Genomic DNA, 27,672 nt, shown 5'->3' on the forward strand with positions numbered 1-27,672 from the left:
GGATGGGGGGGGGACAAGTACAGAGCACAGAGGCGAAACAGGAGACAGCGGTCCCCCCACCCCTGTGTTTCTTTCTTTCTCTACCTCCAGTATAAGATGTGCCTTCCCTAGATTGGGTAATTTCTAAGAGGTGGTTTTCCCCCTCAAACTTTTCCCGCTGCTAAGTTGGGACCACTGCGCTTGCATGCATGTATGGGTATAAGCGGTAGAGGGAGCTTACTCACGCAAATCGGTAGGCACCATCCCTGGGGATTGCTGCTGCCAGGTAAGATTTGGTTTTTCTTCTTCTCTTTCTCGATGGCCCTTTTGGAGAGGATGTGCTTTAGCTAGGCTCGTCTGGTCCACTGTCTCTGTATGGGTCTCCCATTTCCCCCCAGTCTTGCAAATGCCGCTCCCGTGTCTGCAGGCTGACGCATGATAAAGGCACTTCTAAGAAGGCTTATTGCGAAGCAGACCTGCTTCCAGTGGTGGGAAGGACTTTTCTCAATGCATGGAGCTTGCATGAGTTTAGGAGCTATTAGGGAATTGCCTGTTTGCCTCTCAGCTTGCTGCAAGCGTGCTCAGAGACCTTCTCCAGACCAGACCCTAAGGTACAGCCCTGCATCCCCACCGCCACTGCAGACACAACACGGGAGCTGCGGTGCGGCTGAGGCAAGGGGCGCTTTTGGTAGAGGCGGGCATGCAAGGAGGGGGCCAGTGTGCCCCAGCATGAGGACGAAGGGATGTGGCGGGCTCACGGCTGGCCAGCAGGCAGCACATCCACGGCCTGGATTTAAAAGCTTGCAGCAGGTGTGACAAAGTTTGTAAGATTCCCTCACTTCAGGCATTGAATTCAGTGTCTTGCTTTTCTGTCAGAATAATCGGTGGCCAACTTCTACCCGTTTTATTTATTTATTTCAGTACTGCCACCAAAGGCAATTTTAAGGTGGAACTCACTTGGTGTTCTTTGATTCTTCATAGGTGTGGTAAAACACCGCGTTCTTCCCTCCCTTATCTTCACAGAGGTTAAAATGTCTCTGGGTTTGATGGCTCTTGCTTTATTTAACCCTATCCAAGAGAACTGCTGCTATTGTAGGGATGATTCATAGTATAGATTACACTAACAGAATTAGACTCTATTTTGTACCTGCTCTCCCGTGAATATTATTGAGTGGAGCAGCCATAAACAAGAAAAGGATTTTTCTAAAAGAGCAAACCACCTTATACAGTGCTTTCTTCAATGGTTTGCTCTCTTAATTCCTAGTAAAAGTTACCAAATGGATTTAGAACAACTAAATCCATGGGCACTCCATTGATTAAATATCTTCAGAGATCTTGGAAGATTTCAAAGTGCTTTATAAGCTTCAGAAGATGCTACTTGTAATTAGGAAACACTGGTTAGATGGCATATGGTTGCAAGAAGAGAAAATACCATGTCTATGCCTTCAAGTTTTACTGTTTATGCCTTGGTATACTCGATTTTATTCTCACCATATCATTATTTGCTTGTATAAGAGCTGAATATCTTTACTGCCACAAAACCTGCATTTTGGAAGATCTTGGAGATTGTGCACAGGTTTAATAATAAAGACTGATAAAACCAATTAACATGTTTTTATTATACAAATAATATATGGTAAAGATACACACTTAACAGGTACATTTAAATCTTGTTCAGTGATAACTGCTGCACAGATATTATTTTCAAACTCTTCGTGAGTAGAGAATGCACTAAATCCATATGATTACAATCTTTCAGTCGGGCTTTTGTCACCCCATAGATTTAACTTAAGAAATATGTGTGTGTGTGTGTGTGTGTGTGTGTGTGTGTGTGTGTGTGTGTGTAAGGATCCATGTATAGCCATTTCTGCAGTCACGCATGTGTTAATAGATTAAATAAAGAATTCGTGACTATAAATGTTTCAATGGTGTGTGTGTGTGCATACGTATATGGAGGCAGAGATGCACAGAGAGGGATAGATATGGAAAGCTTGAATTTAACACTGTAACATGGATTTTTCTCAAACATGCAGAGCTCTGCATGCCGACCTCAGATTCTTTGCCAGTGTCAGACAAACTGAACCAGTAACCTGATCTCTGTGAAATGCTGTTTATGCCAGTACTTAGGATGATGTTTCATCAGTGTTCCCACCACCTCTGGGGAGGAAGAGGTGGCCGTGGCTTCCTGGCCGCATGTTTCATGGCACGCTGGAGAAACATGGTATCCAAGATATGGCAAAAAGCTAAGGCTGTCTCTGTAGTGAAGTCCCTAACGGCCCATCCGTAACAGTCAGATATCTCCCAGTATTGCAACAGAGCTCTCCAAGCTCCCAGAGCAGTCGGGAGTTTATTAATTATGAATATTCCCTGCATAATACCAATGGCACCAGAAAGTGTTTGAGGAGCACCAGGCAGGTTTGTGATCAAAGCGAAACACTCATTGCACGAAAGAGGAGAGATTAGAGCTAGCACTGCAGCGGCCCGCGATACCACCGAGCACACTGCTCTGCCCTCAGGCTTGGGCTGAGTTTCCCGCCTAGGCGCTATTGGGGCAGCTGAACCGAGGCCCAGAGATACTGGCTTCAGGTTGCTTTGGGATGGAAAATCCCTGTCCTTTGGGCACAATAAAGCCTGTACAACTTGTATGGTTATCAGGCCTTCCTGGCATGGCTCCATTTGACATCTGGAATCAGCTTTTAAATGATATTATCTCCTATACTGTGTTTAGCCTGTAGAGTATAAGACTTGTCTAAACACTGCTACCCATTCTCTGTCTGTCTGAGAACTGCCCTAGCTCAGTGTGGCAGGGCTTTATGTGTTGCTCTCCATCCTAGTGTGTCATACTCTGACTCCACGTTTCTGTGGCATTTTGCGGGGGGGGGGGGTGTCAAACCTGTATATGGGGTGCAGGGGACGAGACTGTGCAGCCCCTCTGCTCTCCTGCTGGAGTTTTGCAAGTTGGATGCTGGTTACTCGGACATAAGGACAACGCACCTGAGGGAGGGTAGGGCTGTTTTGTTGCAAAATTGTCCTTATCTGTTTGGTGTTTTTTCGTTCTTAAATTGCTATAGCAATAATATGCTCAGCATTTCAAACCTTACGCTAAAGGCTATCTATCTCATGTGTTTACATGTCATCATACCTTATATGCATTTCATGTCCATATGCACAAATTTGAAACAATTTATTCGCACTCTGCTCTCAGAGCGCTCTGAGATACATGCTGCCATTCCCCATTGAACAGATTAAGAAGTGGAGCACAGAGAGACAACATGGCTTTTCCCAAGATTACAAAAAGTCATCAGCAGGGTAGGAATAGGTTATAAGTTTTCTGAAGCACGCACAGGCCATCCTTCTTTCATTATTATTGGCCTTACAAACATCTTTATACTCAATAGTGCTAGTACGAAAATTGATTATAGTTCGTGACACAACAGTGTCATATGCAAATATTTCTCTCTTTTTACTTTGTCCATTACAAACAGAGGCTAGGCAAGTATTTGCATGAGCATCTGGATATACTTTTGTTAAATTTAATTGATCACATCAAATTTTACATTCTGGAAACACAAGTACCTACCGCACAGACCCTTGGGAACCCATGAATACATAGATATATAGATAGATAGATATGCATACATACATACATTTATATTTATGAACACACAAAAAATATATCTTTCATTTGTATAAGGTCCGTGTCTTTATACATACTTATAAAAGAATAAGAATTTCACCTGTTCCTGTTTTCAGTCAGCAGTTCTATAGTGCTGCTTAAAAGGGAACACAAAAGCTTATTTAATAAATATTTCCAGATCTGATCTAGAGATTGAAATTAAGAACAAGGTACTGTAGTATGTATGTAGAGATTTAAGAATTACTGTTATTTTTTGTTTTCAAATTTCAGTATTTAGGTTTTCTTCACCTGTTTGTATTTACCTGCAAAGAAGCAAATTCAAGTTTTCTATAACAATTGACAAAACCATTGAGCCCTAAGGCCCTATCTAAAATGGTAAAGGGAACTAAACCTCTTTATTCTTGTGTAAACTATTAACTAACACCAGACGATTAGAGCTAATGTTTAAATATAAAACAATTCAATTCCTTCATTAACAGGGCTAGATTTCCTTTGATCTAATTACTTAATGTCCCAGATATATGGGAAATTCAGAGCTCTGAGAAATCTCTGCAGACACGGTCGCATCTAGAAACATGAACTTACATATAAGCTCCAGAAATGTTATTTAACATTAACAAGCCTCATTTAGTCAGCTAGTCAAACATTCAATGAAATCATGTTGACGATAGCTAGAGAATGAAGATGAAGACCGTTTACTGAGTATGATTTAATCTCCATTATGATAGGCAACTGAATTGCAAATTTCCATAATTAAACATGCAGTGCACTGTTCAGATTCTCCTGTAAAGTTTGATAATTGCTGTTGTAGGGAAAGCAGTGCAGCAGGGTGTTGCTGTCACATGACAAGCTTTTCAGGCTGAGCTAATAGGATGCCCTTTTAAAATGTTCTTCATGTTCTCTGGTTTAGAGGCAGGGGATATCATCATGGAGATTTCGTCTAAAGAAAATACTCAGTTTTTCTCAAACAACATAATCCTGCCAATTGACCGATCTTCATTCAAATCTGAATCTTCTGCTTCCAAGGAAAAACAATCATGTTGTGGAGGCATAAAGGTAGAGTAAGAGTTTTGAATATTCCGCTAGGCACTTAGAAGACCGCTTTTTTGGTGAACTAACCCTTTTTCAGTTCTAGTTTCATGTTGTTGAGCCAGTATGAAATTATTCAAGATGTTTCTAAGGCGCAAAAAAGTCTGCTTCTGTTCTGTATTTGCCTAATGTTCGGCAATGTTCAGGTAGGACCTGTTGATTCAGGATGGTGTATTATAGACTCTTTGAGCGTCATCCCAAAAGGCTGATACATCCTCTTTATTGCATCAGCCTATTTTTCTGAGGTTAAGAGCAGAACGTGAGAAGCCAGGTACCACAGTCAGCTGTTGGTACGTACTGCCTTTTTTTAAGGTTGTAGCCACGGTAGTCTTCTGGATTCTGTAAAATAATATCTATATTACTGCCTGCGTGTTTTGAGTGGTATAATATTTAAGTGTCATTGTAACATTCCTGATCTGAGCAAACTCCGCATGAGAGGGCTTTGAAAACAGACTGTGAAAGTTTGTGAAAGTTCGTGGCTGTGTTTGATTTTCTCTCGCCACACAAAGTGCTTCCTCTGGGCAGAGGAAGCACCCTGCTTTGAGCCTCCTGCCAGAGCCTTTACCTGCCTGATGGAAGAGCATTGTGCCTGGGAGGAGCAATCCTTCTGGGTAGGCTTTTCGGGGACACAGCGGGATGGACAACAGCACAGTGCTTTACCTACAGTCTCTATCTGTTTTAGAGATGTGACTCTTGTGTGAGGGCTCAAAAAAATCCCCATGCAAATGTGAGCTGAGTTCATCTGAGGTATATGGAAACTGAATCTTTGGTCTTGCCCAATTCTTTTTATCTTGCACATTCTTTATTTCTGTTGGTTTTCCACGCTAACCAAAATCAAACAAATCTTCTTTCAGAGGCTGACACAGATCCCAATAAAGTCATTGATTTTATAGGTAATAGAACTGAACTCTAAATTATGCAGAGCAGTTAAGATCTTGTTGGATTAACTGAGTAAGATAACTGTGGTGAAAAGGTTTGGATTCTTGAGTATTCTGTGTGGTCTTGCTTTACAAAGGTCAAGAATTGGGATCCCCTTTTGAAATAAAAGATGAGTTGTATTAATTAAATTTGTAACATAATAGCAATTCTACCTTTGTTCCTCCATTTGCCTCAACAATACTCCAACTCCCTCATTGAATAAAACTTCAGTCACAGATCAGCCAGTCAGGAATCAGCTTACTAGTGCCAAAAATAGAAGAGCAATAATATTACAGCTCAGTTTTTCGTGTTCAAGAAATTTGTGGCTTCTGGGAACTAGAACTGACATGATTAACCTTTAGAACACCAAAACAATGCAGAGATTCAGCAGGTTGGTTTTTCATTCATTACCAGCCTTCCCATGCATTAAAATTGCCTTTATTGACCAAAGAGATGTGGTGAAATACTTGCATATGTACAGTCAGTGACAAACCACAGAAGAATATGAAATCATGTGCACTTTTCTGTCACAGCTCTAAATCAGGAGCATTGTTTCCACCACAGTATATATGATCTCCATCTCCCTCCTGGGATAGTTCCAAACCAAGAGGAAAAATCAGTGCCAAAGTAAGAGAAGTCTGAAGTTCCAGTTTCACTCACATAATTTTCCTGTGGAAAAAAAATATCTGGTTTACCATTGCTGTTTAAAACTGAAGGGTATAAACACATAGCAAATGTAAAAAGATTATATCAATCTTTTTACTAGAGAGCTTTCTGAGAACCCCTACAGTGGGAAAAATGAACGAGATATTATTTACCCACAAGCATTTCTGAAAGCGGTATTGTTTAATAACAGTGCTAAAAAAGGAGAAGTATGTTGAATGAGACACAGATGCTTTTGAACCTTGGCATAGGAATTTGCATTAAAGATTGATGCCAGTGTTGGTACCGATGTGCCCTGTCGAATGTGATGTTTTAAGGATGTTGCGCTTCAACATGGGGCAGACTGTTTAGAGCTCCTGCTTGTTGCAAGCATGATTGCCTAGAGAGCAGTCCTGAAGGGTAGGACAGAGGTCTAGATCTCTTCATGTACCAAACGTTACTGTCTCTTTTTATTTCTGGTTTTGGTTATTTGGTTGGTTTTATTTTTTTTTACATCTTTCACAAAGAGCAGTATGTATTCAGTCAACACAGCCTGTATTTGAAGATAGAAAGCAGTGTTGCAGTTCCCATTACAGATTGCGCTGTGTCTGAGTATTTCTGCAGTTAGTAAACGTAGTAAGGCTGCATTTATGTTAGGAAATAGCTCTGTAGGAGTGAAACAGTTGGTGCTGAGGACTCAGCAGTCAGTCTTCACGCATTTCAGGGCGAGGTGTTATTTCACACTAGCTCTAGTCTTGCTCCAGGGACTGAACCCCTGTTATCTGTTAAAGTGATTTAGCTGCACTTCTGGAGCATGTCTTCCAGTTTAATTTCATATGAAAGAACTGCGATCTATGCATTTGTAGTGTAAACCAAAGTGCAGTGAAGGGGATGGGAGTTTCACTTCCAAAGCACACTCCTGACTCAGCCTAATGCACAAAGGACAATATGAAAATGCCTCAGTGAAAATAACTGCCTCTGCAAAACAGAAGGATGTGAGAAGGTTCCCCACCTGCAAGATGCACTATGTACTCATAAGAAAATGCAGATGTTAAAGCTGGCAAGAGCTTTGGTGGGGAGAGGACAGTTAGAGAGGAGTTACATCTACCTCCTCATTGTTTAACATCCAATTCTACTCTGAAGTTCATGCAGCTAAAGACACTCCTGGACAACTTACTACCACCCTGGGCTTCAATGGGGACATCATACCAGCACAAGACTCTAAAATCCAGCTGTTTGTTAGATACCCTGGTAAAATGGGTGAAAATACATGTTTTTAGCCAGGTTCCTACTAGGCAAAAGTGTATGTTAAAAAAATACCCATTTACTGACACTTAAAATTTATCCATACTGACAATGTTGTAAGATGCCCTGCATTAGAGGGATCAGGAGGCTGCTGTATTTCTCTGTCCTTCAAGACATCAATTGCTTTGGCATCTGCGAGAAATTGTCATCTGTAGTGGCCACTAGCAAGTGCAGTTTGTATTGTTATTGCTCACAGGAAATGCATACATTGGCAATCTAGCAGATTTCACAAAGAGAAGGAGAAATATTGACATGGTTATTTGGGAAAAAAGGTGGTGGGAATGTAAAATTATCTAAAAATAGTTAATTAAGTAAAGCTTTCTGTATTGCCTGATTATAATCACTGTCACTTTCTTTCACAGATATTTCTTGGTGCATTATCTTTTGTTTATTTTGCAAAAGCACTGTCAGGAAGTTATCTAAAAAGTACTATCACGCAAATAGAAAGAAGATTTGATATCCCTTCCTCTTTGGTTGGTGTTATTGATGGCAGTTTTGAAATTGGTACGTGCTGTAGAAACCTGTTTTTGTTTTCAGAATAAAAAAGGTGATGTAATTTGTTTTGAAGAATGTATCCCTCTGGCCCATTAACACTGAACAAGATTCACCTGGTAGTGGTCAACATGACTTTTTATATACATATAGATATATACACATATATATACACATTGGCTAAGGAAGGGCTGCTGACACAAACAATTCAACACGTTCCTAAATACTTAATGATAAAGACCATAGTAGTGGCCAACACATTTATGTATGGTTCTGGTTGGCATTGTTCTCAGAACTTGTAAAGACAGAAACTCCATTATGAAAACAGTAACGGCTGCAGCATATGGTATTCCCATTTTACTCCCCAATAAGTAAAAATTTTAACATATGATGTGGAGTGAAGGATCATTTCACCCATTCAGCTAACTGTGTGATTTGATAAGCTCAGCTGTTGGCTAGCCCAACCAGAACTTCATGTCATGAAGTTTAATAATACAAATTTTACCTGTAGAATGACAGTTTAGCTGCACAGATTTCAGATTTTTCTCTCCTTTTGTCAGCAGTCCTCTTCACCCACAAGTATTTGTCCAGTCCCACTAACGTATCTTTATGCTTTGGTAAGCAGCAAGAGTACAAATCTCTAACTATAATCTCCCTCCATTTTCCAGTCCATCCAGGTCACTCTTACACTAAGCTTTCCAGCGTGACATCACCTCTGACTATTTCAAATTACTGAATTTTTCTCTTGGGTGTTCTGTGGACAGTGGTATTCATGGGAATGAAATCTTAACTTAAGTATGTAAAGCTTTGTTTGATTCCTTCTTTTCTTGCTTTCTGGGATATTTCTCTTGTTCTGCTACTGCCTATCATCTGGCATAGTCCTTCTTCTCTTTCCTGTTGCTTTTTCCAAAAGCTTAAGGTTTTCTTATCAGGGAAGGTATTGGGCTCCCCTAAGAATGCCTAGAAATCGGGAAAAGAACCAACCCCATGTGATCAGCCATCGCTCCCTGAAATTGCTGTGCATACTACATACCAGGGATCTTTATTTTAGAGCCTAGTTCTCTTATCAACAGGTCATGAATCTCAGTTTTCTTTTTGTACTTTCAAAGGGAACCTCCTAATCATAATTCTTGTAAGCTACTTTGGAGCGAAGCTTCACAGGCCAAGGATAATTGGTGCGGGCTGCTTAATTATGTCAGCTGGAACATTCCTAATTGCGATGCCCCAGTTCTTCATGGGACGGTAAGCGCACAGTGATCAGTGTTCTCCAGCTGGGCTATGCACACTGGATGTTAGCTCATTAAAATACTTAGGCATTGCTTGTGACTAGGCCAGTAGAAATAGGCATATTTTGATGAGGTTAGTCAACTTAATATTTATTATGAAAGGACTTCTTTTATTACAGCAAAGCAAGTAATTTAACATATACCCTATTCACAGTTGTAATCAATTTATCAACTTATTAATCTGTGATCCTGATGAGTCATTTTTTGACAAGGTTTAAGCATCATAAAAGCCTCGGCAGTGAAGTGATGAACAAAGTGAGGAAGACAATCTATTAATATTAAACACAAGCTAGAGGGTACACCAACTGTCTGATAATCAACGTACGCTAGTGTAGATTTATGTATCATAGTAGAGAAAAGTGCGTGTTAAATTGAAAGGCATCACTGTGACACAGAGAGATCTGAGGGAATCATTTTCATACAGTATCACAGTATAAAACTGAGTTCCATTTATTCCCTGCAAACCACACAGATCATTGGCAACATTATAATGGGATGCAGATGAAATCTACATTTAAGTGCTATGGGCCTGTCTTCCATGATAGCAACAGTTTTTGTTTTTTTCTTTTCATTTGGGAGGGTAAAGTCAATTTTGTTTTTAAACAGATATAGGTATGAAAGATTTCCTTCCATCATCAATTCAAGTGGTAGCCTTTCCCCATGTCTACATGAAAAAAGCCAAATTCCACTCTCGGCCTTGGAAAAATCTGAAACCAAAATAAATGCAGGTAAGAACAATCCCTCTTAAGTGCTGTGATAAGCAGACTAAAATACATCAAAATGCTCCCAAACTCTAATGCACTGGTTTATTAGGATGCAAAAATAATAAATGGGAATCAAGCAAATCTTTCCCAGGGAAAAGCCAGATCTGCTGGGTGAGACAGATTTATTAAGAAAGATTTGAAACCCCTTCTGACAACTGCCAAGATGTCTTTCCAGGCTGGGGCTTTTCCTCCAGCCTTGTTGTCTCCTCCAGCAGCTTTCTGCAGCTTTGTGACTTGCAGAAATGCTAGGTGGTCTCCCCTGGGACCTGGGAGCTGAGACCTGGGAAAGTCACGGTCTTCCCTCTGCTGAGAAATGTGTGAACTACATGAGGATGGTAGCACTGACTATCCTCAATGTCTCCCAGATCTTTCCATTAGGAGATCCCAATTTTGGCTAGAAGCAAGTGAAAACAGTTTCCACCTGGAATGTGGCTCCAAATTTATAAAACTGGCCAACGTTTAATATCTTTGGCTGAAGCTTTTCATGCTAAATGTGTCTGCCTCAAGCTGATTGGGTTAAAATTTCCACCCTCATCCCCACCAAATCTTTTTTCACAGTTCAGGGTACACTGCATGCCCACTTCAGAAGTATTCCACTCACCTTCTTTTAGTCCTGTGCATTTAGTAGCAAAATTTTATGAAAAAAATGTTGCTGTCTCTGTCCCGATGTATCCAGGATGCGAAAAAGAAGCTGGCTCATCCATGTGGATCTATGTTTTACTGGGAAATCTTTTGCGTGGAATAGGCGAAACTCCTATCCAGCCTTTGGGAATTACATACATTGATGATTATGCCATTGAAGAGAATGCTGCCTTATACATTGGTAAAATAAATAAATTATTTTTTTCCTAATGGATTTTTCCCTGGTGAAAACTGAGTCATTCTGAATAATGGAATCAGTGCCACTGAACTAACCTGCCTTGACTGTTTTGTTTGCATCATTTCCAATATTAAAGTTTTATTTAACAATCGCGTACACTCAAAGGACTAAGTTCTCCTTTAATTACACCAGTCCAGTTCCATTATCTTAATTTGAGAAAAGAATTTGACCTTAGGTTCCTGCTGTTACCTTAATCTTCCTAATTCTTCTGGATGTGGACTGCTGAGCCTCTGTGCACAGTCAGTTCTCTGGAAAGTGATAAAAACATGTATTTTTTTAAGCACTTAAAACTTTCCCTCCAGATTCATGTAGAATTGTAAGAAATAATGATGAGGTTTAAAAAGGTGGGATCACTGTTTTCTTGTGTTCATTGTGTGAAGAGCTCTGCACATTCTTCTGAAATATTACCAAAAAGTTCTGCCCTGTCAGCATCTTTTCTTGATGTGTTTCCAGCCTGGCAAAAAACAGAATCTCTGTGTAGAAGACTTGCTCTTGCCAGATTTTCAGATCAATTCTGAAAACTCAAAATATGTGGAAGGTTTGGCTTAGAGCTAATTGAAATAAATATTGGGTACCAAATCACAGTGATTTTTCAGCCTATTCAAGGTCCACTACAATTTAAATTACTGAAATAATTTCGGTAATTGATATTTGTTTTCCAGTTACTTTAGTATAGTCAGCTAAACAATTTATATCAATTATAGAGTGGTGCTATTATTAAGCTTAGACCATTAAGTTTCTTGAATTTCTTTTCTCTGGGCAGAATTTCATCCTTTAATTGTATGATGACCACAAAAAAAAGATGTATCTATGTAGTGGGCCAACTTTTGTTGTTGGTTTATTCTTGCAGAAGTGCTAACTTGAGTAAATAACATGTCAGAGAGCAAAGGTTGACTCAATATTTTAAGATCGTATCACTTGTTACCAATGTCATTCTTTGTTCTTATGTACAGCAAGAACCAATGCTCATTTTCACTTAGAAAGATAACAGTCCCCTGTTTTCTATTACAGGCTGCGTACAGACAGTTGCAATTATAGGCCCAATATTTGGCTTTCTTCTAGGATCCCTGTGTGCCAAACTTTATGTTGACATTGGCTTTGTAGATCTGGGTAAGTCAGAAAACTCAGGTTTAAAAATTTAGTCAGGCTCCAATATGCCTATTCTAGGCCTGTATTTTAGGCCAAGAAATGTCTAGTTCTAGTATCTCTTCTAAGGATAAGGGGCTAATAGGGCAGAGCTGGCACTTTAGGAGATAAAATGATGACAGCAATGCAGCACGTCATGCAAAAAAGCCTAACAATGAGAACAGCTACGGAGGAAGTAAGAGGCTTGACTCTTTCTCAGTCTGAGCAGATCCTGCCTCGCAGGAGATCACTCAAGTGAGGAGGCATTAGGGAGGCAGCAGGTACCAGGAGGTAGACCTAAGGCTCAGGATCCTACTAAGAGCCAAATGTGTGAATTTTGGACTACACTGTCATTGGATAGCAAACCAGTCCTGAAACTGGTACCAGAGCTCCTGATTTCCTTCCTCCCAGGAAAACACCTTCTGCCCTGGGTTCTGGCTGGCTCCACAGCTTCTGTGCAGAACAGCCCAGCTAGGAGCAGGCTGCGACCACCTGCAATAATCCCCTTGGGTATGTCCTCTCTGGGGATGTGCGCACGGCATACTCTGGGTCCCCATGGTGATAGGGAAAGGCCACTGCTGTCCCCAGGGATCAGCAAGCCTTATCACCTTCCCTGAGTCGTTCTTGTAACACCAGGACAGACACGTGGCACAGACAAACCTGGGGTGGGGGAGGACTCTCCGGGAGAAAGTCCCTGCAAAAATCACCTTCACTGTTATCAGCAAACATTCCCTAAAAGTATCTGTTTGTTTCTCCTTTTTGACTTTCTCCAGACAGCATAACAATAACTCACAAGGACGTGCAGTGGGTGGGAGCTTGGTGGCTGGGTTACTTAATAGCAGGTGTGATTAGTGTTTTGGCTGGCATCCCGTTTTGGTTCCTGCCCAAGCACCTACCAAAACCCGAAAGCAGAAAGGACTCCAGTACCTCTTCTGAGCAGTCAAAGTTCATCACTGAGGATAACAAGGAGCGACAGAAATCCCATCAGCAGCATGTGAAGATTGCTGAGATGGCAAAAGGCAAGTCACTAGTTTGTTCCCTCACTGCTGGCTCTCTCCCTTACAAGCTTTTATACCATTTAATAGCCTCATTTTTTTTTTCCTCGAATGTAACTTTCCAGCTAACCAGTATGCACAATTCTAGAGAACAATTTCATTTTTCCCCAGGCCTGCTCTTGCAGGCAGAATTTCTCCAGCTGAGATTTGTAAAATTATGCTCATGGCCCAAAAAGTATCTTAAAATCCTGCAAAAGTGTTTCCTTTGCAGGTCTTAGCTGTCACAGGAGTGGAAGTCAAATAGTGATAGCAGTTTCTAACCCTCCTTTTTTGTGTGTTCTAGGCTTACTTTTTCTTTAAGGCCATCCATTAGTAAAACACATACAAAAGCTGACCAGAATAAGGATGGGCACAGACCACATACAGCATGTTAGCTAGCTATCTGGATTTCAGCACCAGCTGTTTTGCACAAGTCGGTTTCCTTGACTTTACCTTGCCAAAAGTGTTTTTCCTCAAAATTTGAATCTGCAACTCAACATGCTTGTGCTTGCCTTCAGCTATGCTGAGCACCCTCCAATCCCAATAGTGCTAAAAGGAGCTGTGGCTGTTGAGGACACACAGAAACCAACTCAGACCTGTTTTACGATCAAAAGAAGGTACCTAAAACAAGATGTCTCTTCCAGAAAATTGGTGCTTAGTAATTTGTTTCACCATTCCCCCATCCAGAAATGCAGTTCATAAGAGCATCATGGGACCCGTTTATTCCTTCTGAAGTATGCTGCAGTCTTCCTTTGGAACATGCAAACATATTAAAAAACATTATTCACAGAAGTTATTCTCTCTGACCTGGTTGTCGTTTCCGTTATTTTGTTTTGCAGATTTCTTGCCATCACTGAAGAACCTTTTCAGAAATCCAGTTTACTTTCTGTATTTGTGTGCAAGTATCATTCAGTTCAATTCTTTAATTGGCATGGTGACATATAAACCAAAATATATTGAACAACAGTATGGGCAAACATCTTCAAAAACTAATTTTGTTATAGGTAATGTTATATCTGCTTCTTGATACTTTATAAATTGACGTTTTAGGAGTCACATATACATATGGGGAAAATTGTTTCTTTGGCTATGCTTATTTCTTCTCCTTCCTTGCCTAGCTTTAAAGTAGTATCTTGTAGAAGGTAAGTTATTTCATTTTTGCTTCAGCAATAGTTAGTTCTCAGTTTATCTATGCAGGTGTTACTGCAAAAGGTTGCACAATGTGATACCTTATTTCCAATTCTACTGGGAATTTGAAAAATAATGTATGTACATCACAAGAGAATAATTGAAAAGAGAATTAATTTTAAAATACTTTACATAAATTTATCATCAGACAGATCTGATCCCTTGCTGGCTTCCCATTTATTTCAACGAAGGAATATCAATTCAGTGACTGCTAGAGGACTGACCATAAATTAGCTGTGATATTGCCGGTGATTTCTTACTTCTTTGAAGAGGTTGGTGTTAAATAAAGGGAAGTCAAAGTCATATCAGTGATCATACAATACACACATTAAAAACTTAACCTTATCGCAGTGTGATACTAGCGAAATAAAATCAGGTATTTCTGCCTTCACTCTGCCCCTTGCTTAAGAGCTTTTCTCAGTTATGAAGTTAGTCTCCCCAGCCCTCTGTATAACACAAGAAAAAGGCTCCTTCTGCTGGCATTACTGAGCTTCTGCTCTTCCTGACCTGGAGAGAGAAATTATCTTTCTTCACGAACCGCAGGGACAGCTTTGGGAGTCTGGCCTCCTCTCTTCCTGCACCTAAAATCAGAAGCTGTGGAGGTGGTCATTTTTGGAGACATCATCCGGATGAGGAACTTCACTGCTCAGCTACTGAAACAGGAGACTTGAACTCAGTTTTTGAGGTCCAGTGATTCAATAGCATTAGACAGCAAAGAGGTTTACATCCATGTAATACAGAGGGAGCTGCCTTGTTTCAGAGCTCTCAAGACAGCATTAGTTGCACAGCAACAGGGGTATATATGTGCAGAAAAGCTGTAGTGATCCATTGTGTTATGTTAATTCCTTAAAGACAGAGGCTGGAATTTCCTGGCACGAAACTCCTATAAGAAAGGGGAAATCTTCAGCCGTAGTTGATGGCCAGGGAAAGTCCAGAAAATAATCCCTATGTTCAGTACAGTACTTTTCATTGTGTTCACAGATTTTCTCGAGCTAAGCTTTCAGGCATGTGCGAACTGATTGAGGATTAAGATCCATTTGATTTGACAAGGCAACTGTACTCAACAGAGGGTGCATGATGGCTGGGCTACAAAAGGTCTCTGGCTGACCAGCCATCCCTTCAGTAAGGGTTTTCCCTTCCTTCCTTTCCTTTCTCTCCCAATCTGCTGTCTCCTTCACTAAGAAACTGAGGGCTCAGTAGAACTAGCAATATCTGCCTCCCTTTCCTTTCCCCTTTTTCTTTTTCTTTTTTTTTTAACAATCTCTGTCTCAATCTCTTTGATAGATATCAGAATTGTCTGAGCAATTTGAAGCACTGTAGCCAAAAACAGTTGGAGCCCATAAAAGGGTGTTTTTCAGTAGTCACAAACCAAGGAATATACAAGAAAGGAAATGGTAACTGCTGTGTTTGAATGTTTTTTTTTTTAAATATACATACAATATTTTTCCCACGGTGCCAGTGTCAAGCAATAAAGTTAGCTGTAAGAGCACAAGAAGTACAGATGAGCCACAGAAGTACCTGTGAATGTGCAAGCAGAAGGTATTTACTGTCTGGGGTATCCCACAGCTCCCAGTTTCCATTCCAGGCTTACCTGACAGGCAGAAGAGAATGGGCAAACATGTAAGTTGAAAGTGTTTGAGCAGGGCACCAGCATGAGATAGTGTAAGGACTCTCCATTTATGTATGCTGTGTTTTGGATACTGCTTCTGAAATCCCCTGAAGTACAGTATTCACATGTTCTTAGGATGATCAAATGCGACCCCACTGAAGCTTCCCAAACTCCAGCAGTAACAGGACTAGGCCTAATAGGAGCACATTTGACAGTTGTATTTAATAAATTCTCTCTTGATATGCTGGTGGCAAAAATGGATTATCTTGTTTTATACTTGTTGGCTCAGAATAAGATATGTTTTATAGTTTTGTCATCACATGTCTCTTCACAAAGAAATTACTTCCTGGAAAGACTCCTAATCACTTAAAGTAACAGACAAATGCAAATCAAGTATCTCATGGCAATCCTTAAGCTGGTAGTACATGCAGTATTCATTTAAGCAAGGTATGGTATTCAAATGGAGGTGGAGGCACTGGTCTGTGTCTACACAGGAAACCTCTGAGTAATCTGGATTTTTACAAAATATTTCCTGAAAAACATATTTACCTCTGTTTCCACTGCATGGAATAAGGCTATTTTTAACAAGAAACATACCTTCTGGCATCTCTTCTAATCACTGCTTTCTTTCCTGCGTACAGGTGGATACACTTTGACTCCGTTTAAGGGAACCCTTAAGAGTGTATTTCTTAGCAGGAAGATTAAATTCCAACATTGCGAACTCTTATTTGAAATTAAGTCGTTTGAGATCATGTTCTAGTATCACCACACTCCTGAATAAACATCCTAAATGTCACTTATTATGTGAACGTATATATGCTTTTGTACTTGCTTTTTGTTTTAGACACTAAGATCTGTACCACTAGGTGTCAGCATTAATTAAAAGCTGCAAAATGCATCATCCTGTGAAAATGGGGAATTTCATGTGCTAGAATCGGATGGTAAAGCTGGGAAAATCATTTTCGGTCTCAATGGAATCCAGCAAAGGGCACCATGCTTGATTGTGCAGTATCTTTTACTGTGGTCTCTCTTTACATCCTTTTTTGCATGTACTGAACAGGATTTTTTTGGTCTTGATGTCCATGTCTATCAATATGGACAGTGCTCTGAGCAGAGCCATTCAGGTAAGGATTAATGGTCACCCAATCTTACATGTTATCTCCACTGCTCTTCCAGTGGATTGCTTGAAGCCTGGTAGAAGAAGAGTGGCCATGGGGTATACCTGTCTCCTTGCTGCTGCAACACTCACCCAAGGGAGCATTTCAGCAGCCAAAAACAGAGTTCTTCCAGTTACGCCCTCACTCTCCTGTGTGCGGAGGCAATGGCGTATAGCTAGCACTCTCCTGGCTGCAGACTTCCCCGGGGTATCATCAGCAGGATCATCCAGCCAATAATTCCTGGCTGTATCAAAACAGAAAAAGCAGCAGGTCTCACTCAATATTTCTTAGCTCTGTAGGCCAAAAGTGGATTTGCTCTAGGAATGAGGAGTTCAGGCTACTCCTGTCAGCAGAAAAGGGAAGGAGAGAAGCTGGCCTGGAAAGCCAGAGTGGGACAGCCCCAGAGAGTGGCCCGTGCTGCTCCTGCTGTCATTATATGGGTGAAGGACACAAATGGGGCGGTGGGAGAGTCTGTACCAAAAACTCAGAGTGCCAAACTGTGCAACAGGACTGCAGCCTTCTCGGCTGGCCTCAGCAGTATGATGCTCTAGACAACAGCCTATTTCTCTGTGCCCAGGGCAGCTGTCACGAGCGCTGCTGCAACATATTACGACTACGACTAGAGAATATTATGACAGTAATAGAATTTGAACAACCCCTCCACCAACAAACTAATCAATAGTGGAGAAAGACACATAGCTTAAGAATTTGGCAGATCATTATCTAGACCCTCTATACAATCTCACTGATAATTATTTTATCTGTCAAAGAACTAGCGATGAAACATTTCTCTAGAAACAAGTTTTCAAAAGCAGTCCCAGCACCAGCATAGAAATATTCCAAATCTGGACAAATAAAATCCCCAGACTGAAGATACTCGTATTTTGCTACTTCATGTTAACACTCCTGCTGTTTTTGTGACTGAGGAGGACAGTTCATTGAACTGACGTTTTCATTGATACAAATTTTTCTGTTTGTTTTCAGGTCTTATCAACATTCCTGCTGTGGCCTTTGGCATATTCTCAGGGGGACTGATCATGAAAAAATTCAGAATCAATGTCTTAGGGGCTGCAAAACTTTCCCTAGGATCATCTTTCTTCGGTTACCTTCTGCTTTTTTCATTATTTGTGATGGGCTGCGAGAACTCAGATGTGGCTGGGCTGACCGTGTCGTATCACGGGTATGTTGGGAAGTACAAACTTCAGCGTAAAGTTCTATTTCAAAGCAAACTCCCTCCTCATTTTATTCCACAAGGAATATATTTTTGAACGGAGAATTACTGACCTAAATATGCTTCTCAGAAATTTGATTCAAAGCAGTGGAAACCATTCCATCTATTCCAGTGGGCATTGTGTCAAAATCCTTTTGTGATTGTCTTCAGCTCTGAGGGCTTTATGCCACAAGTGCAGATTATTTTTCTGATTACTTTTTAATTATTATTACCATGGGACCCATCCTTTGAACCTACAAATTCCTGGAAATCTGAGGAGCTCAGTAGGGGGGTAATATTCAATTAATTGCTCCTTGCCTCTGTGTGCTGCTGAACAATCCATGGCATGTAATAGCTTCTGGACCCAAAACTTAAGGAAGTAAAGATTAACTATGAGCACAGAGGTACACTTGAGTCTGGCACTTTTTGGTCATTTTTGCCCCCGCTATTACTCTACAAAGCTCTTTCTATGGAAGGACCTTCTGTCTCTGATTGCACAGCAGCCTCAGGAGTAGCTCAGGTGTCGACGTCAGCAGGAGCTGGCAGACAGTGTGTGGGTATCAGCCCTTCAGTTTGGGTGAATCCCATTCTGGCCATTTCCCTACCAACTTCTCCAGTGATGATTTCCCATGAGTAACCCACTCCCCTCTTTGCAACTGGAGTAATCAAACTTTTGTCCAGGTTTGATTTAACTGCATCAAACCTTCGATAATTAAAATCTCAGAAAATGCATGAATGGAAATTGCTGGTTGTCTCACTTAAGAAATTAACTGCTATCTCATAGTTGGCTTATGAAATATTGAAATACTTCTGATAAAAGAGAAAAAAAGAATTAACACTCCTGTGTGAACGTGAAAAGAGACAACACCTTAATGGACTAAAAATACAAGGCCAACCTCAGGTGCATCTGGCAGAAAGCACAACCTGTGATTTGATGATGATTTCTTTCACATCTGCTAGAAGGCATCATTCCAATTTCTCTTTTCTACAGAACCAAACAGATAACTCATTATGAGCAAGCTCTGTTTTCAGAGTGTAACTCAGGCTGCATCTGTTCCAAAAATGACTGGGATCCTATATGTGGGGAAAATGGAATTACCTACATTTCCGCTTGTCTTGCCGGCTGTCAGGCATCCAATGGAAGTGGAAAAAACACTGTAAGAGATTCTTCTATTTCTGTATATAATGTTGTAGTTTTCCTAATATAACTAGGTCTGTCACAGTAAATGAATTAAAATTGAATAAGGTAAATCCTCCCCAACCATAAACTCCTGAGGTTTATAGCAATCTGCCACCCACGTTTAAAACTTTCTCAAGTGCTACTTCCAGTAGAAATCCCAAATGGAGAATGTAGAAGATATTTTTAGCTGTTGGCTGCCAATACCATTAAAAAGAACACACACATACACACACACACACTAATTACTGTCATCGAAAGTAGATATTTCCTTTAGCTAATTCTTCTTCAACAAAAAAGACTTTTTCCTGTTGTAAAACTTTTTCCATTTTGGAATTAAACTTTTGGCTAACCAGAAAAATACAATGGTTAATAGATATGAACATCCACTTTCTTCTGTTCTGGTTATCATATCCTTTCACCTGCTGTTTTTCAGGTATTTTATAACTGCAGCTGCGTGGGAATTTTAGAATCTTCTTCAAGAAGCTCCTCAGCCGTGGTGGGACCATGCCAAAAAGGAAATGAATGTCCAAAAATGTTTCTGTATTTTCTGGTAATATCGGTTATCACTTCATTTACTTTGTCAATAGGTGGCACACCCGGATACATACTACTTCTAAGGTAAGCAATCATTTCTTTTAGCATTGCCAAATGTTTTCAAGGTGCTTTGACACCTGTAAACAGGTCTTCTTCCCTTCCTAATATTCTTTGGTGTATTTTCAGCTATGCAAAGTGGATTTTAAAAATACTTTGTCAGTACTAAAAGGCATTCCTTAGAATTTGGCAATGAATTTTCTGCCACTGAAACACATATTTATGATTATCTCTACCTTCTATGCATTTCTGGTTGTAAACATAATGTAGCAGGCCTGATTATCATTTATATCAAATTCCACTCACCTTAATGCATTTTACCTTACCAGAATGGTGTGAAATGGCCTTCATGTGAATGGAAATTAGCTGTACATGTGCCTGTGTGCACATGTATGTACTCGTAGGTAGCCAGTTTTCCTCGCTTGCAATAGATACCAACATACAGGTACACAGAGGTGACCTAATGCAAACCCAAAAACCACTATATATACTCAGCTCTTCTTCTTGGGTCCGTTATATTTTTCTACACAATTGCTACTTTAAAGATTTCTCTCTTCAAAATAAAGATAGTTTGTCATGAGGTGGTTTTTGCTATCGCAACAATTGTGAGTTTATCCTATTTGTCCCACGAGATTGTTCCACTACGTATTTAACTGCTGGAAGTATTTGTCCACCACAAGTGTAAGCTTTTAAGCTAGTTTTAGAAAGTGCAAACAGAATATAATACTTCCAATGCATAATCTGGATTTTTGTCAACTTTTGTATTCTACGTGCTGCTCCACGCTGTCTTGAAAAGCTTTCTTTTTCAGGTCCTTTTTCCAAATTATTTCCACATGGGTACATGCTACTTTTCAAATGAAAGAACAGTAAATATGTAATTAGGCTTTATTATTGCTGTGTTTTCTTATCCGAAAATTCTCTTTGCTTTTGAATGAAATTTTCTGGAACAGGCCTTGTCTCTTTGCCAGTGTCTGTATACCACGCAGAAAAAGCCAGTGCTAGAGCTGGCTGAATATATGCCATATGGAAAAACTTAAATAAAGAAATGAAACTCCAGCTGTGGTTCCAGCACAATGCTTGAAACAGAAATAACGTTCACAGACAGACTTATAGAAATGGTCGAGGTGAGGATCCTTCCCCACTGCCCTCCACAAACACTGCCAGCAAAGTACATGCCTTAAACCATGTAAGCTGTGTCGCTTTCCCCACCCCTGTTATAGCTGCGTGCAGCCCCGCCGGTGTTATCATCGAGAACTGCAAAAAGATGCAGTGTCTTTCTCTCCAAGGAGTAACTGCAGAAAGAGCACTCATACTATAATCCAAGACCACTTTTCTCTGAAAAGTGAAACCATTCACCATGAAGCTGTCCATATACCAAGAGGAGGATGATTCACAAGCTGAGAGCTTGTAGCGTAGTGAAGCCATCAGTATTTCTGTCAGATTGCCCACTGTGGTTGCTTCTGCCACAGTAGGTTTCTCTGTTGAAAGTGGGCTTAAGGCTGTGCTGGGCCGCAATCTCCTTCCCTTTTACCTCCACGTCATGTCTCCTTTTTGTCCATAAAGCACGGGGTAGCAAATATACACATGTGGTACCACATGGGGCCATGACACCACTGCTGCTCAACTACTTGCTATCTGTCCTGTCTCCACTGGAGAAATGTTGGGAGGAGACGCTCTTAGCTGGACCCCTACAAGCTTAAATTATATGAGGCCGCCTGGACTTCACAGCCCTATCTACTTGCTCTCCAAAGACTTGCTGCTTAATGGATTTATTTGGAGAAGATTAGAGAAGTTTTCAGTAAAGATCCTAAAGCATTTTGTTATATGAAATCAGAGACAGGGCTTTATTGGTTCTGTTCCAGTACCTCTCATTCCTGTTGAAAACCATTCTACTTTGAGAGCGATCTAATTGAAATTGAGAAGTTGTGTGTTCCTCAGCTGGAATAAAGGCACCAGAATCTGTTCCATAGCTAAATAAAACACGTTTCAATATGTTAAATCTATTTTTTTCTTTGCAAATGACCTGAGGGCACAATTCCATTTTAAGCTCATGCTTGTTTTTCTGAAATCCATCAACGACTGGCTTTCCCTGAACATCTGTCTGAACAAAAAGTGTGTTTTTTTTCCCAGAAAGAAAATAAATGCTCTTTGAAAACCAGTACTCCCAAAGCCAGATTCCAGACTTCTTTTAAGTAATTTTTTTGCCATTATCTTTTTTAAAAATTTTTCAGTATTCAGCCAGCTCTAATAAGATTCTTGGGCTCAGGCACATTGATGTTTTCAGATGAGTATGGGATATCCTTGCACCTGCTGTGGAGCACGAATAGAGCCAAATCCCCCAAAACCTATAAGATTTAGTGACATTTACTTCAAGGATTTACAAGAGTAAAATCACTGAAGTATGCTTAAAGCTAGTGATTGAGTCATTTGCTGAAATATCCTTTCAGTGGTTTTAGGCTAATAACAATTGCTAAGGAACTTGGGGAAGTCCCGAAGTTTGGGGGAAAAAAATTGCAATTTGGATTGCTGTTGTTTAAGGACAAGCAATTAATAGGTCATTAGGCAGTGAAAAGGAAGTCTCAGGTCTTCCAAAAAAGGGTTGGCTTTTTAAGGTCTTGAAGTTTTTGTGGAAAGATAATACAAATGCTCGAACAATCTTTTTTCCATCTGAAAGAGAAAATGTCTATATTATATTCTATATGAAGAAATCTTAGCAGAATATAAATCTTATAGAACAGATAATAAGTATCCAGTTTTTGGTTTTATATTCCACTCTTTGCTTTCTATGTCCTCACATTTGGTTAAAATGACTTCCAGGCAGACTTGCTTGTGTAGCATGGATCCTATAGGAACGGTAAAACACTGTTCCTCTTGCTCAATATCGTATTACATCCATTTTTGCAGAGATGACAACTCCTGTGTAAGCCACAATTATAACAGATTGTATGACAAAAATCCATGATCAGAGCATTAAAAAATGAAGCCCTCAGATTGCAAAATGAGCTGGATTCAAAGATTTTTTGACTGTGTCAATACTTTGGTCTTGTTTTCCATACATGCCCTTTGTGTCCTTTTGCATTTTCACAAAATCAAGGGAAGATGATCTGAATATTGCTCACAATAAGGAATCTTAATACTATCCTGGCAGATACATTGCAAAATAATAAATCATGTCTAGTGGGGAATCAAATGGCTCTGAAATGTCTTAATAAATTTTTAAAAAGTACTTCCAGTTACAGGAATTTTTGTTCAAGCTGAGTCCATCCTAGGTCAGAGCACATAACATGTACATCCAAAATGCTATTTTTAATCGATAATAACTGAATATCAGCCTATTTTTTTATATTGAATAGAAAGACTAACACAACAGGGAGCTTTATACATTACCATAATGAAATACATGTATTAGCCTCAGCACGTATCAAGCATGTCCCAGCTTAACCATGTGACTGGGACTACTCACATGCTTAAAGTTAACTTGAGCCAGAAGGGCTTAGGTCTGTGCACAGGAGCTGTGGCTGGGCTCACACGGCAAGTTTGAATGCAAACGGTCTGTTCTGTCAGAGACAGAGATTTACCTTTATAGGAGGTGTGATCCTGATCCCAGATACAGGGAAATTAACATAGTGTGCCTAAATGCCTTTTATTAATCTGGGTCATTATCGAGAATTTCATCAAGTGCTTAATTGAATGAGATGATTGTTTGATTTCATGAGCCTATTCTTGTCCTCTGTTCATAACTCCTATATGCTGTTTTTATCTGAAAATGCCTTGCCACCTTAAAAATTGGCATTCAGGATAGATATTCAGAATTCCTAGATGCAATTTTAATTTTATCACATTATTTACATATTTGTATAATTCTGCTAAAGTCAGCTACATTAAGGAGGGAAAAGTAGTATCTCTTTCCTCCCTCATGCTTTCTGTTTGTGTTCAAATTATGCACAGTCAGTTCTTTATTTCTACTTAACACTGATTTCTTTATTTTTAGGTGCATTAAACCACACTTGAAATCATTTGCACTTGGAATCTACACCCTGGCAGTAAGAGTGCTTGGTAAGTCTGGCTTATGTCTGGTGTGTATTTTAATGTAGTCCTTATTAGTTACTTTTCCCAGAATTAACCTTTGACTGTCGGAAAGAACTACTTCTAGCTGACAAGTCAATATTATATGATTAAAAAAAAAAAAAAAAACCAAGAAAAAGGCTTGGGAAAAGGAGAGCAACTGTATATTTTGTAAAACCTATAGCTGTATCATACTTATAATAAAAATGTAGACTGAAAAAGTACATAGAGGTGACAAGGGATCTGTCTTAGTTCTACGAAGCTAACATCAAAATTACTTCTTGCCTCCTCTTATCCAATAACAAGCCTAACAGTCTGGACTAGAATAGTTTGTGATCATTATTCAGGCATGTTTTCATTCGGTTCTAGGGGAATTCCTGAGGTCAGGATTGACTGCAGCCCTGTAGTAGAGCTGCTTGCAAGCTTTCTCTAAAAGCGAGGGGGCCATGAGATGCCAATGAACTGAGAGCTCCGAAATCTTCTAGGTCTTATTAGAAAAGATAACAATTAGCAAGAAACAGGACACATTTAAAAAGAGAAAATTTAGATGAGCTGGGTGAGGCAGATGAAGCGAAAACAAAACAAGGTATCAGTTGTTTTCTTACAACATCTTTGCAAGCCGGGCTCTTCCCTCCGGGCTTACTTGCTTTTCCAGCAAACTCCAGTGGCTCCCTAGCTTGCACATGATCCACATTGCTCCCTTTCACACCCCAAGAATGCCCATAAGCATGGCCACGCCCCTGCTGCAGGAGGACCCTGCGCCTCTCAGCATACTTGCACCTGTGTTGCAGGCTCCCTGCCCCACTGTCTCTCTCCCTCCTCAACCCACCCCTGCAAGCGTGTTGGAAACAACCACCACCACCCCAAGCTGAACAGGCTTCATTGTGCTTACAGAAGGAGAAATATGTCCCCTTTTTACAGAGGGTTCCTACAAAGCAAAGCAACCAAGCCATGGTAAGCACTCCTTCTGGCAACCTCAGTAGACTTTTTGATGTTCTTCTGCATTTTATGCCCCATCCTAATTTCACACAGGGCAGAAAGGGGTATGTGTGCAGGGAATGCAAGATGCAACTTCTTAAAACAGCAAAGAGTGTGGAAGTGTCATTATTATTTTATATTGTACATTAGCATGCCTCTAGATCAGAATTGATTATGCTGGAAAGTAATGTTATTGCCTCTATTTATTTGTTAAATACATCCAGCTGGAATTCCAGCCCCAGTGTATTTTGGAGTGGCAATAGATACCACTTGCCTGAAATGGGGAAGCAAAAGATGTGGGGGAAGAGGAGCATGTAGACTCTATGATTCCAGTGCGCTCAGGTAACAACTCTTGTCAATTCATTCCTTGAATACATCTACACACAATGGACTAGCACTGGTAGGAGAATTTGCATCAAATAATTTGGGTGGAAAATTTTACCTGGAATGAAAGAGTCTGAAAAACAACAACAATAATAATAATAATACTCCGTTTTTAGAGGGTTCTTTCGGTTTAGTCTTTTTTGGTTGATATTATTTCAATTTCTGCTGAAAATATTTATGGCTTTTCGATTTCAACCAAAACATTCCAATTTAATCCTCCCTTTTCTACTAAAACTCCTCCAATTTTCTCAGCAGCTCTGCTAGGGGGAGGGTTGGAGGGAGCTGTTGTACCTCACCATTGTTCCTTATTGGAGCTGGATCACAAGAAGGAAGGGAAGATGCCAGGAAGCACACCTGGCTTATTGAAAGGCTTAAGCTCTGTGCTGTCTTTATTGGTTTGTAGCTAGAGGAGAGTAATTATACAAACTGTATTCATGAATGGCATTACCCTGCCATGGAGAAAGGAATAACAATGGTAAAAGGAAAACAAGAGAACAGGGCTGCTGGTGAGTTGTCACCCCTTCCCCTCATCCACCACAACGATAAGACATGAGAAGAGGGGTACATCTTCTTTTGAAAATTTCATCAGAGAAGAAAAGAACAAAACCCACTTCAGACTCATTACTAATAAAGCATAATGAGACATTATTATTGTTGTTGTTGTTGTTATTGTCATCATTATTATCTGCCTGTAAATCAAAAATGCCATTGGTATCACTGGTACTGCTGATGAGGCAATGAAAAAATAAATTAAACACCCTAGAAATATTAGCATTCTTCTCACCAAAGCACATTGGAGGGGAGGATGACAATCAATGGCTGACACACTTTCTTTGCCACTATCCACACAATACCTGACCTGGGTGAGCTGAGCATCTCTTGCTGCCAGCAGCATTACCTTGCTACCTTGCTTGAACTCCTTCCTCACTCAGCTTCGCCACACAGAAATATAAATGTGTCCTTACTACCAGGCTGCCTCCTAATTGTAAATTGCCTTCAAGATAGGTCTGATAGATCTTTTCTCTCATAGATATGTATATCTGGGACTGACTTTGGTGTTGGGCACCATATCCATTTTCTTCAGCATCGCAGTCCTTTGGGTCCTGAGGAAAAGGTCCGCTCCACAAGATGAGACTGTCTCAGCCAACGGGAGAGGCGCTGGTTTGACAAAGAAGAGGAAAGATAATTTTGTCAATAGTGACCATTTAATTCAGACAACTTACTGGCCAGAAAAGGAAACAAGACTTTAAGAAGACTGAGATTTTGGCAGTGACTTTATCTAGTGAGTGGTGTTCCAGGCAAAAATTTATCATCATTGAAGCTCTTTAAGTGAAATATCCTCTTAGTATCCACCCTGAAAATGTTCATATTTATGTAATTTTCATTGTAAATACAACAAAGACAAACATTTTAGAATATGTATAGCTCTGAGAACACTGTTCAACATTTGTCCTGCCAAGTAAGTGAAACTCAACAGAGGGAATTTGCTGGGGCTAAGAGGGCACAGCTTGCTCCCTTGCTGAAAAGCAGGTTTTATGGCTGCCCCTCAGCTCTATTTTTCCAGGCCTAGCCGCAACCACTGTTGCTGCCTCTGCCTTTTTGCTTTCTTCTGCACGTGAGAGGTGGTGCACAGGCTGCAGGACCTAGCTATGGTGTTCTCAGCCTTACTATCAGGGAGCTGATGCACAAAAACTAGTTTGTAAATGGAAGGGGCAGAGAATATTCCGCATTGATTTTCACACAAAACTCCCCCTTGCAAGCAGCCTGGCACAGGGCAGGAGAATGTTGGAATGACAAACCAGCTGCAGGCTTTGGGCATCCTATCAATTCTATCCATAACGCTTGGGGCATCAAACCTGGTTAGGGATTTCTTTTCAAGTATACTCCAGCTCTGTTATAACACAATATTAACAGTAATGCAAATTGTCATTACAACGGTCAAAGATTCCATGAGAATATCTTCCAAAGGAAACTGGAATGAAAAACAGAGCTTTTTTAGATTTCCAATAGTTTCTTCCTACCTGCTAATACTCAGTATACTGAATAATTCCATGTATTTTATGCAGTGTAATAACACCATGATACAAAATACACATGATTTATTTTTAAAAAAGCTATGACAAGACTTGTTGGAATAATAAAATGAATTCAAAGACTGA

General features: G+C 40.1%; 1 protein-coding gene across 1 annotated transcript; it reads left to right on the plus strand.

The window, feature by feature from the left end:
- The first annotated feature begins 180 nt into the window (after positions 1-180).
- On the plus strand, positions 181-27,672 carry SLCO1C1 (solute carrier organic anion transporter family member 1C1). Its single transcript, XM_026092680.2, has 15 exons — positions 181-265; positions 4,527-4,672; positions 7,933-8,074; positions 9,172-9,304; positions 9,955-10,076; positions 10,789-10,935; positions 12,004-12,102; positions 12,891-13,136; positions 13,991-14,155; positions 18,090-18,285; positions 19,307-19,472; positions 19,929-20,113; positions 24,078-24,142; positions 25,354-25,471; positions 26,544-27,672. The coding sequence occupies exons 1-15, from the start codon at positions 193-195 to the stop codon at positions 26,761-26,763; spliced, it is 2,223 nt and encodes a 740-aa protein (XP_025948465.2). The 5' UTR covers positions 181-192; the 3' UTR covers positions 26,764-27,672.

This window comes from Dromaius novaehollandiae, chromosome 1, assembly GCF_036370855.1.
Source record: "Dromaius novaehollandiae isolate bDroNov1 chromosome 1, bDroNov1.hap1, whole genome shotgun sequence".
NCBI classification, from domain to species: Eukaryota; Metazoa; Chordata; class Aves; order Casuariiformes; family Dromaiidae; genus Dromaius; species Dromaius novaehollandiae.

Excerpts from the sequence above, each read along its gene's own strand:
- SLCO1C1 (XM_026092680.2), top strand. The coding sequence starts at position 193 with ATGGGTATAAGCGGTAGAGGGAGCTTACTCACGCAAATCGGTAGGCAC. Across the intron at positions 19,473-19,928 it reads ATGGAAGTGGAAAAAACACT|GTATTTTATAACTGCAGCTG; the intron begins GTAAGAGATTCT and ends GCTGTTTTTCAG. Across the intron at positions 25,472-26,543 it reads TATGATTCCAGTGCGCTCAG|ATATGTATATCTGGGACTGA; the intron begins GTAACAACTCTT and ends TTTCTCTCATAG.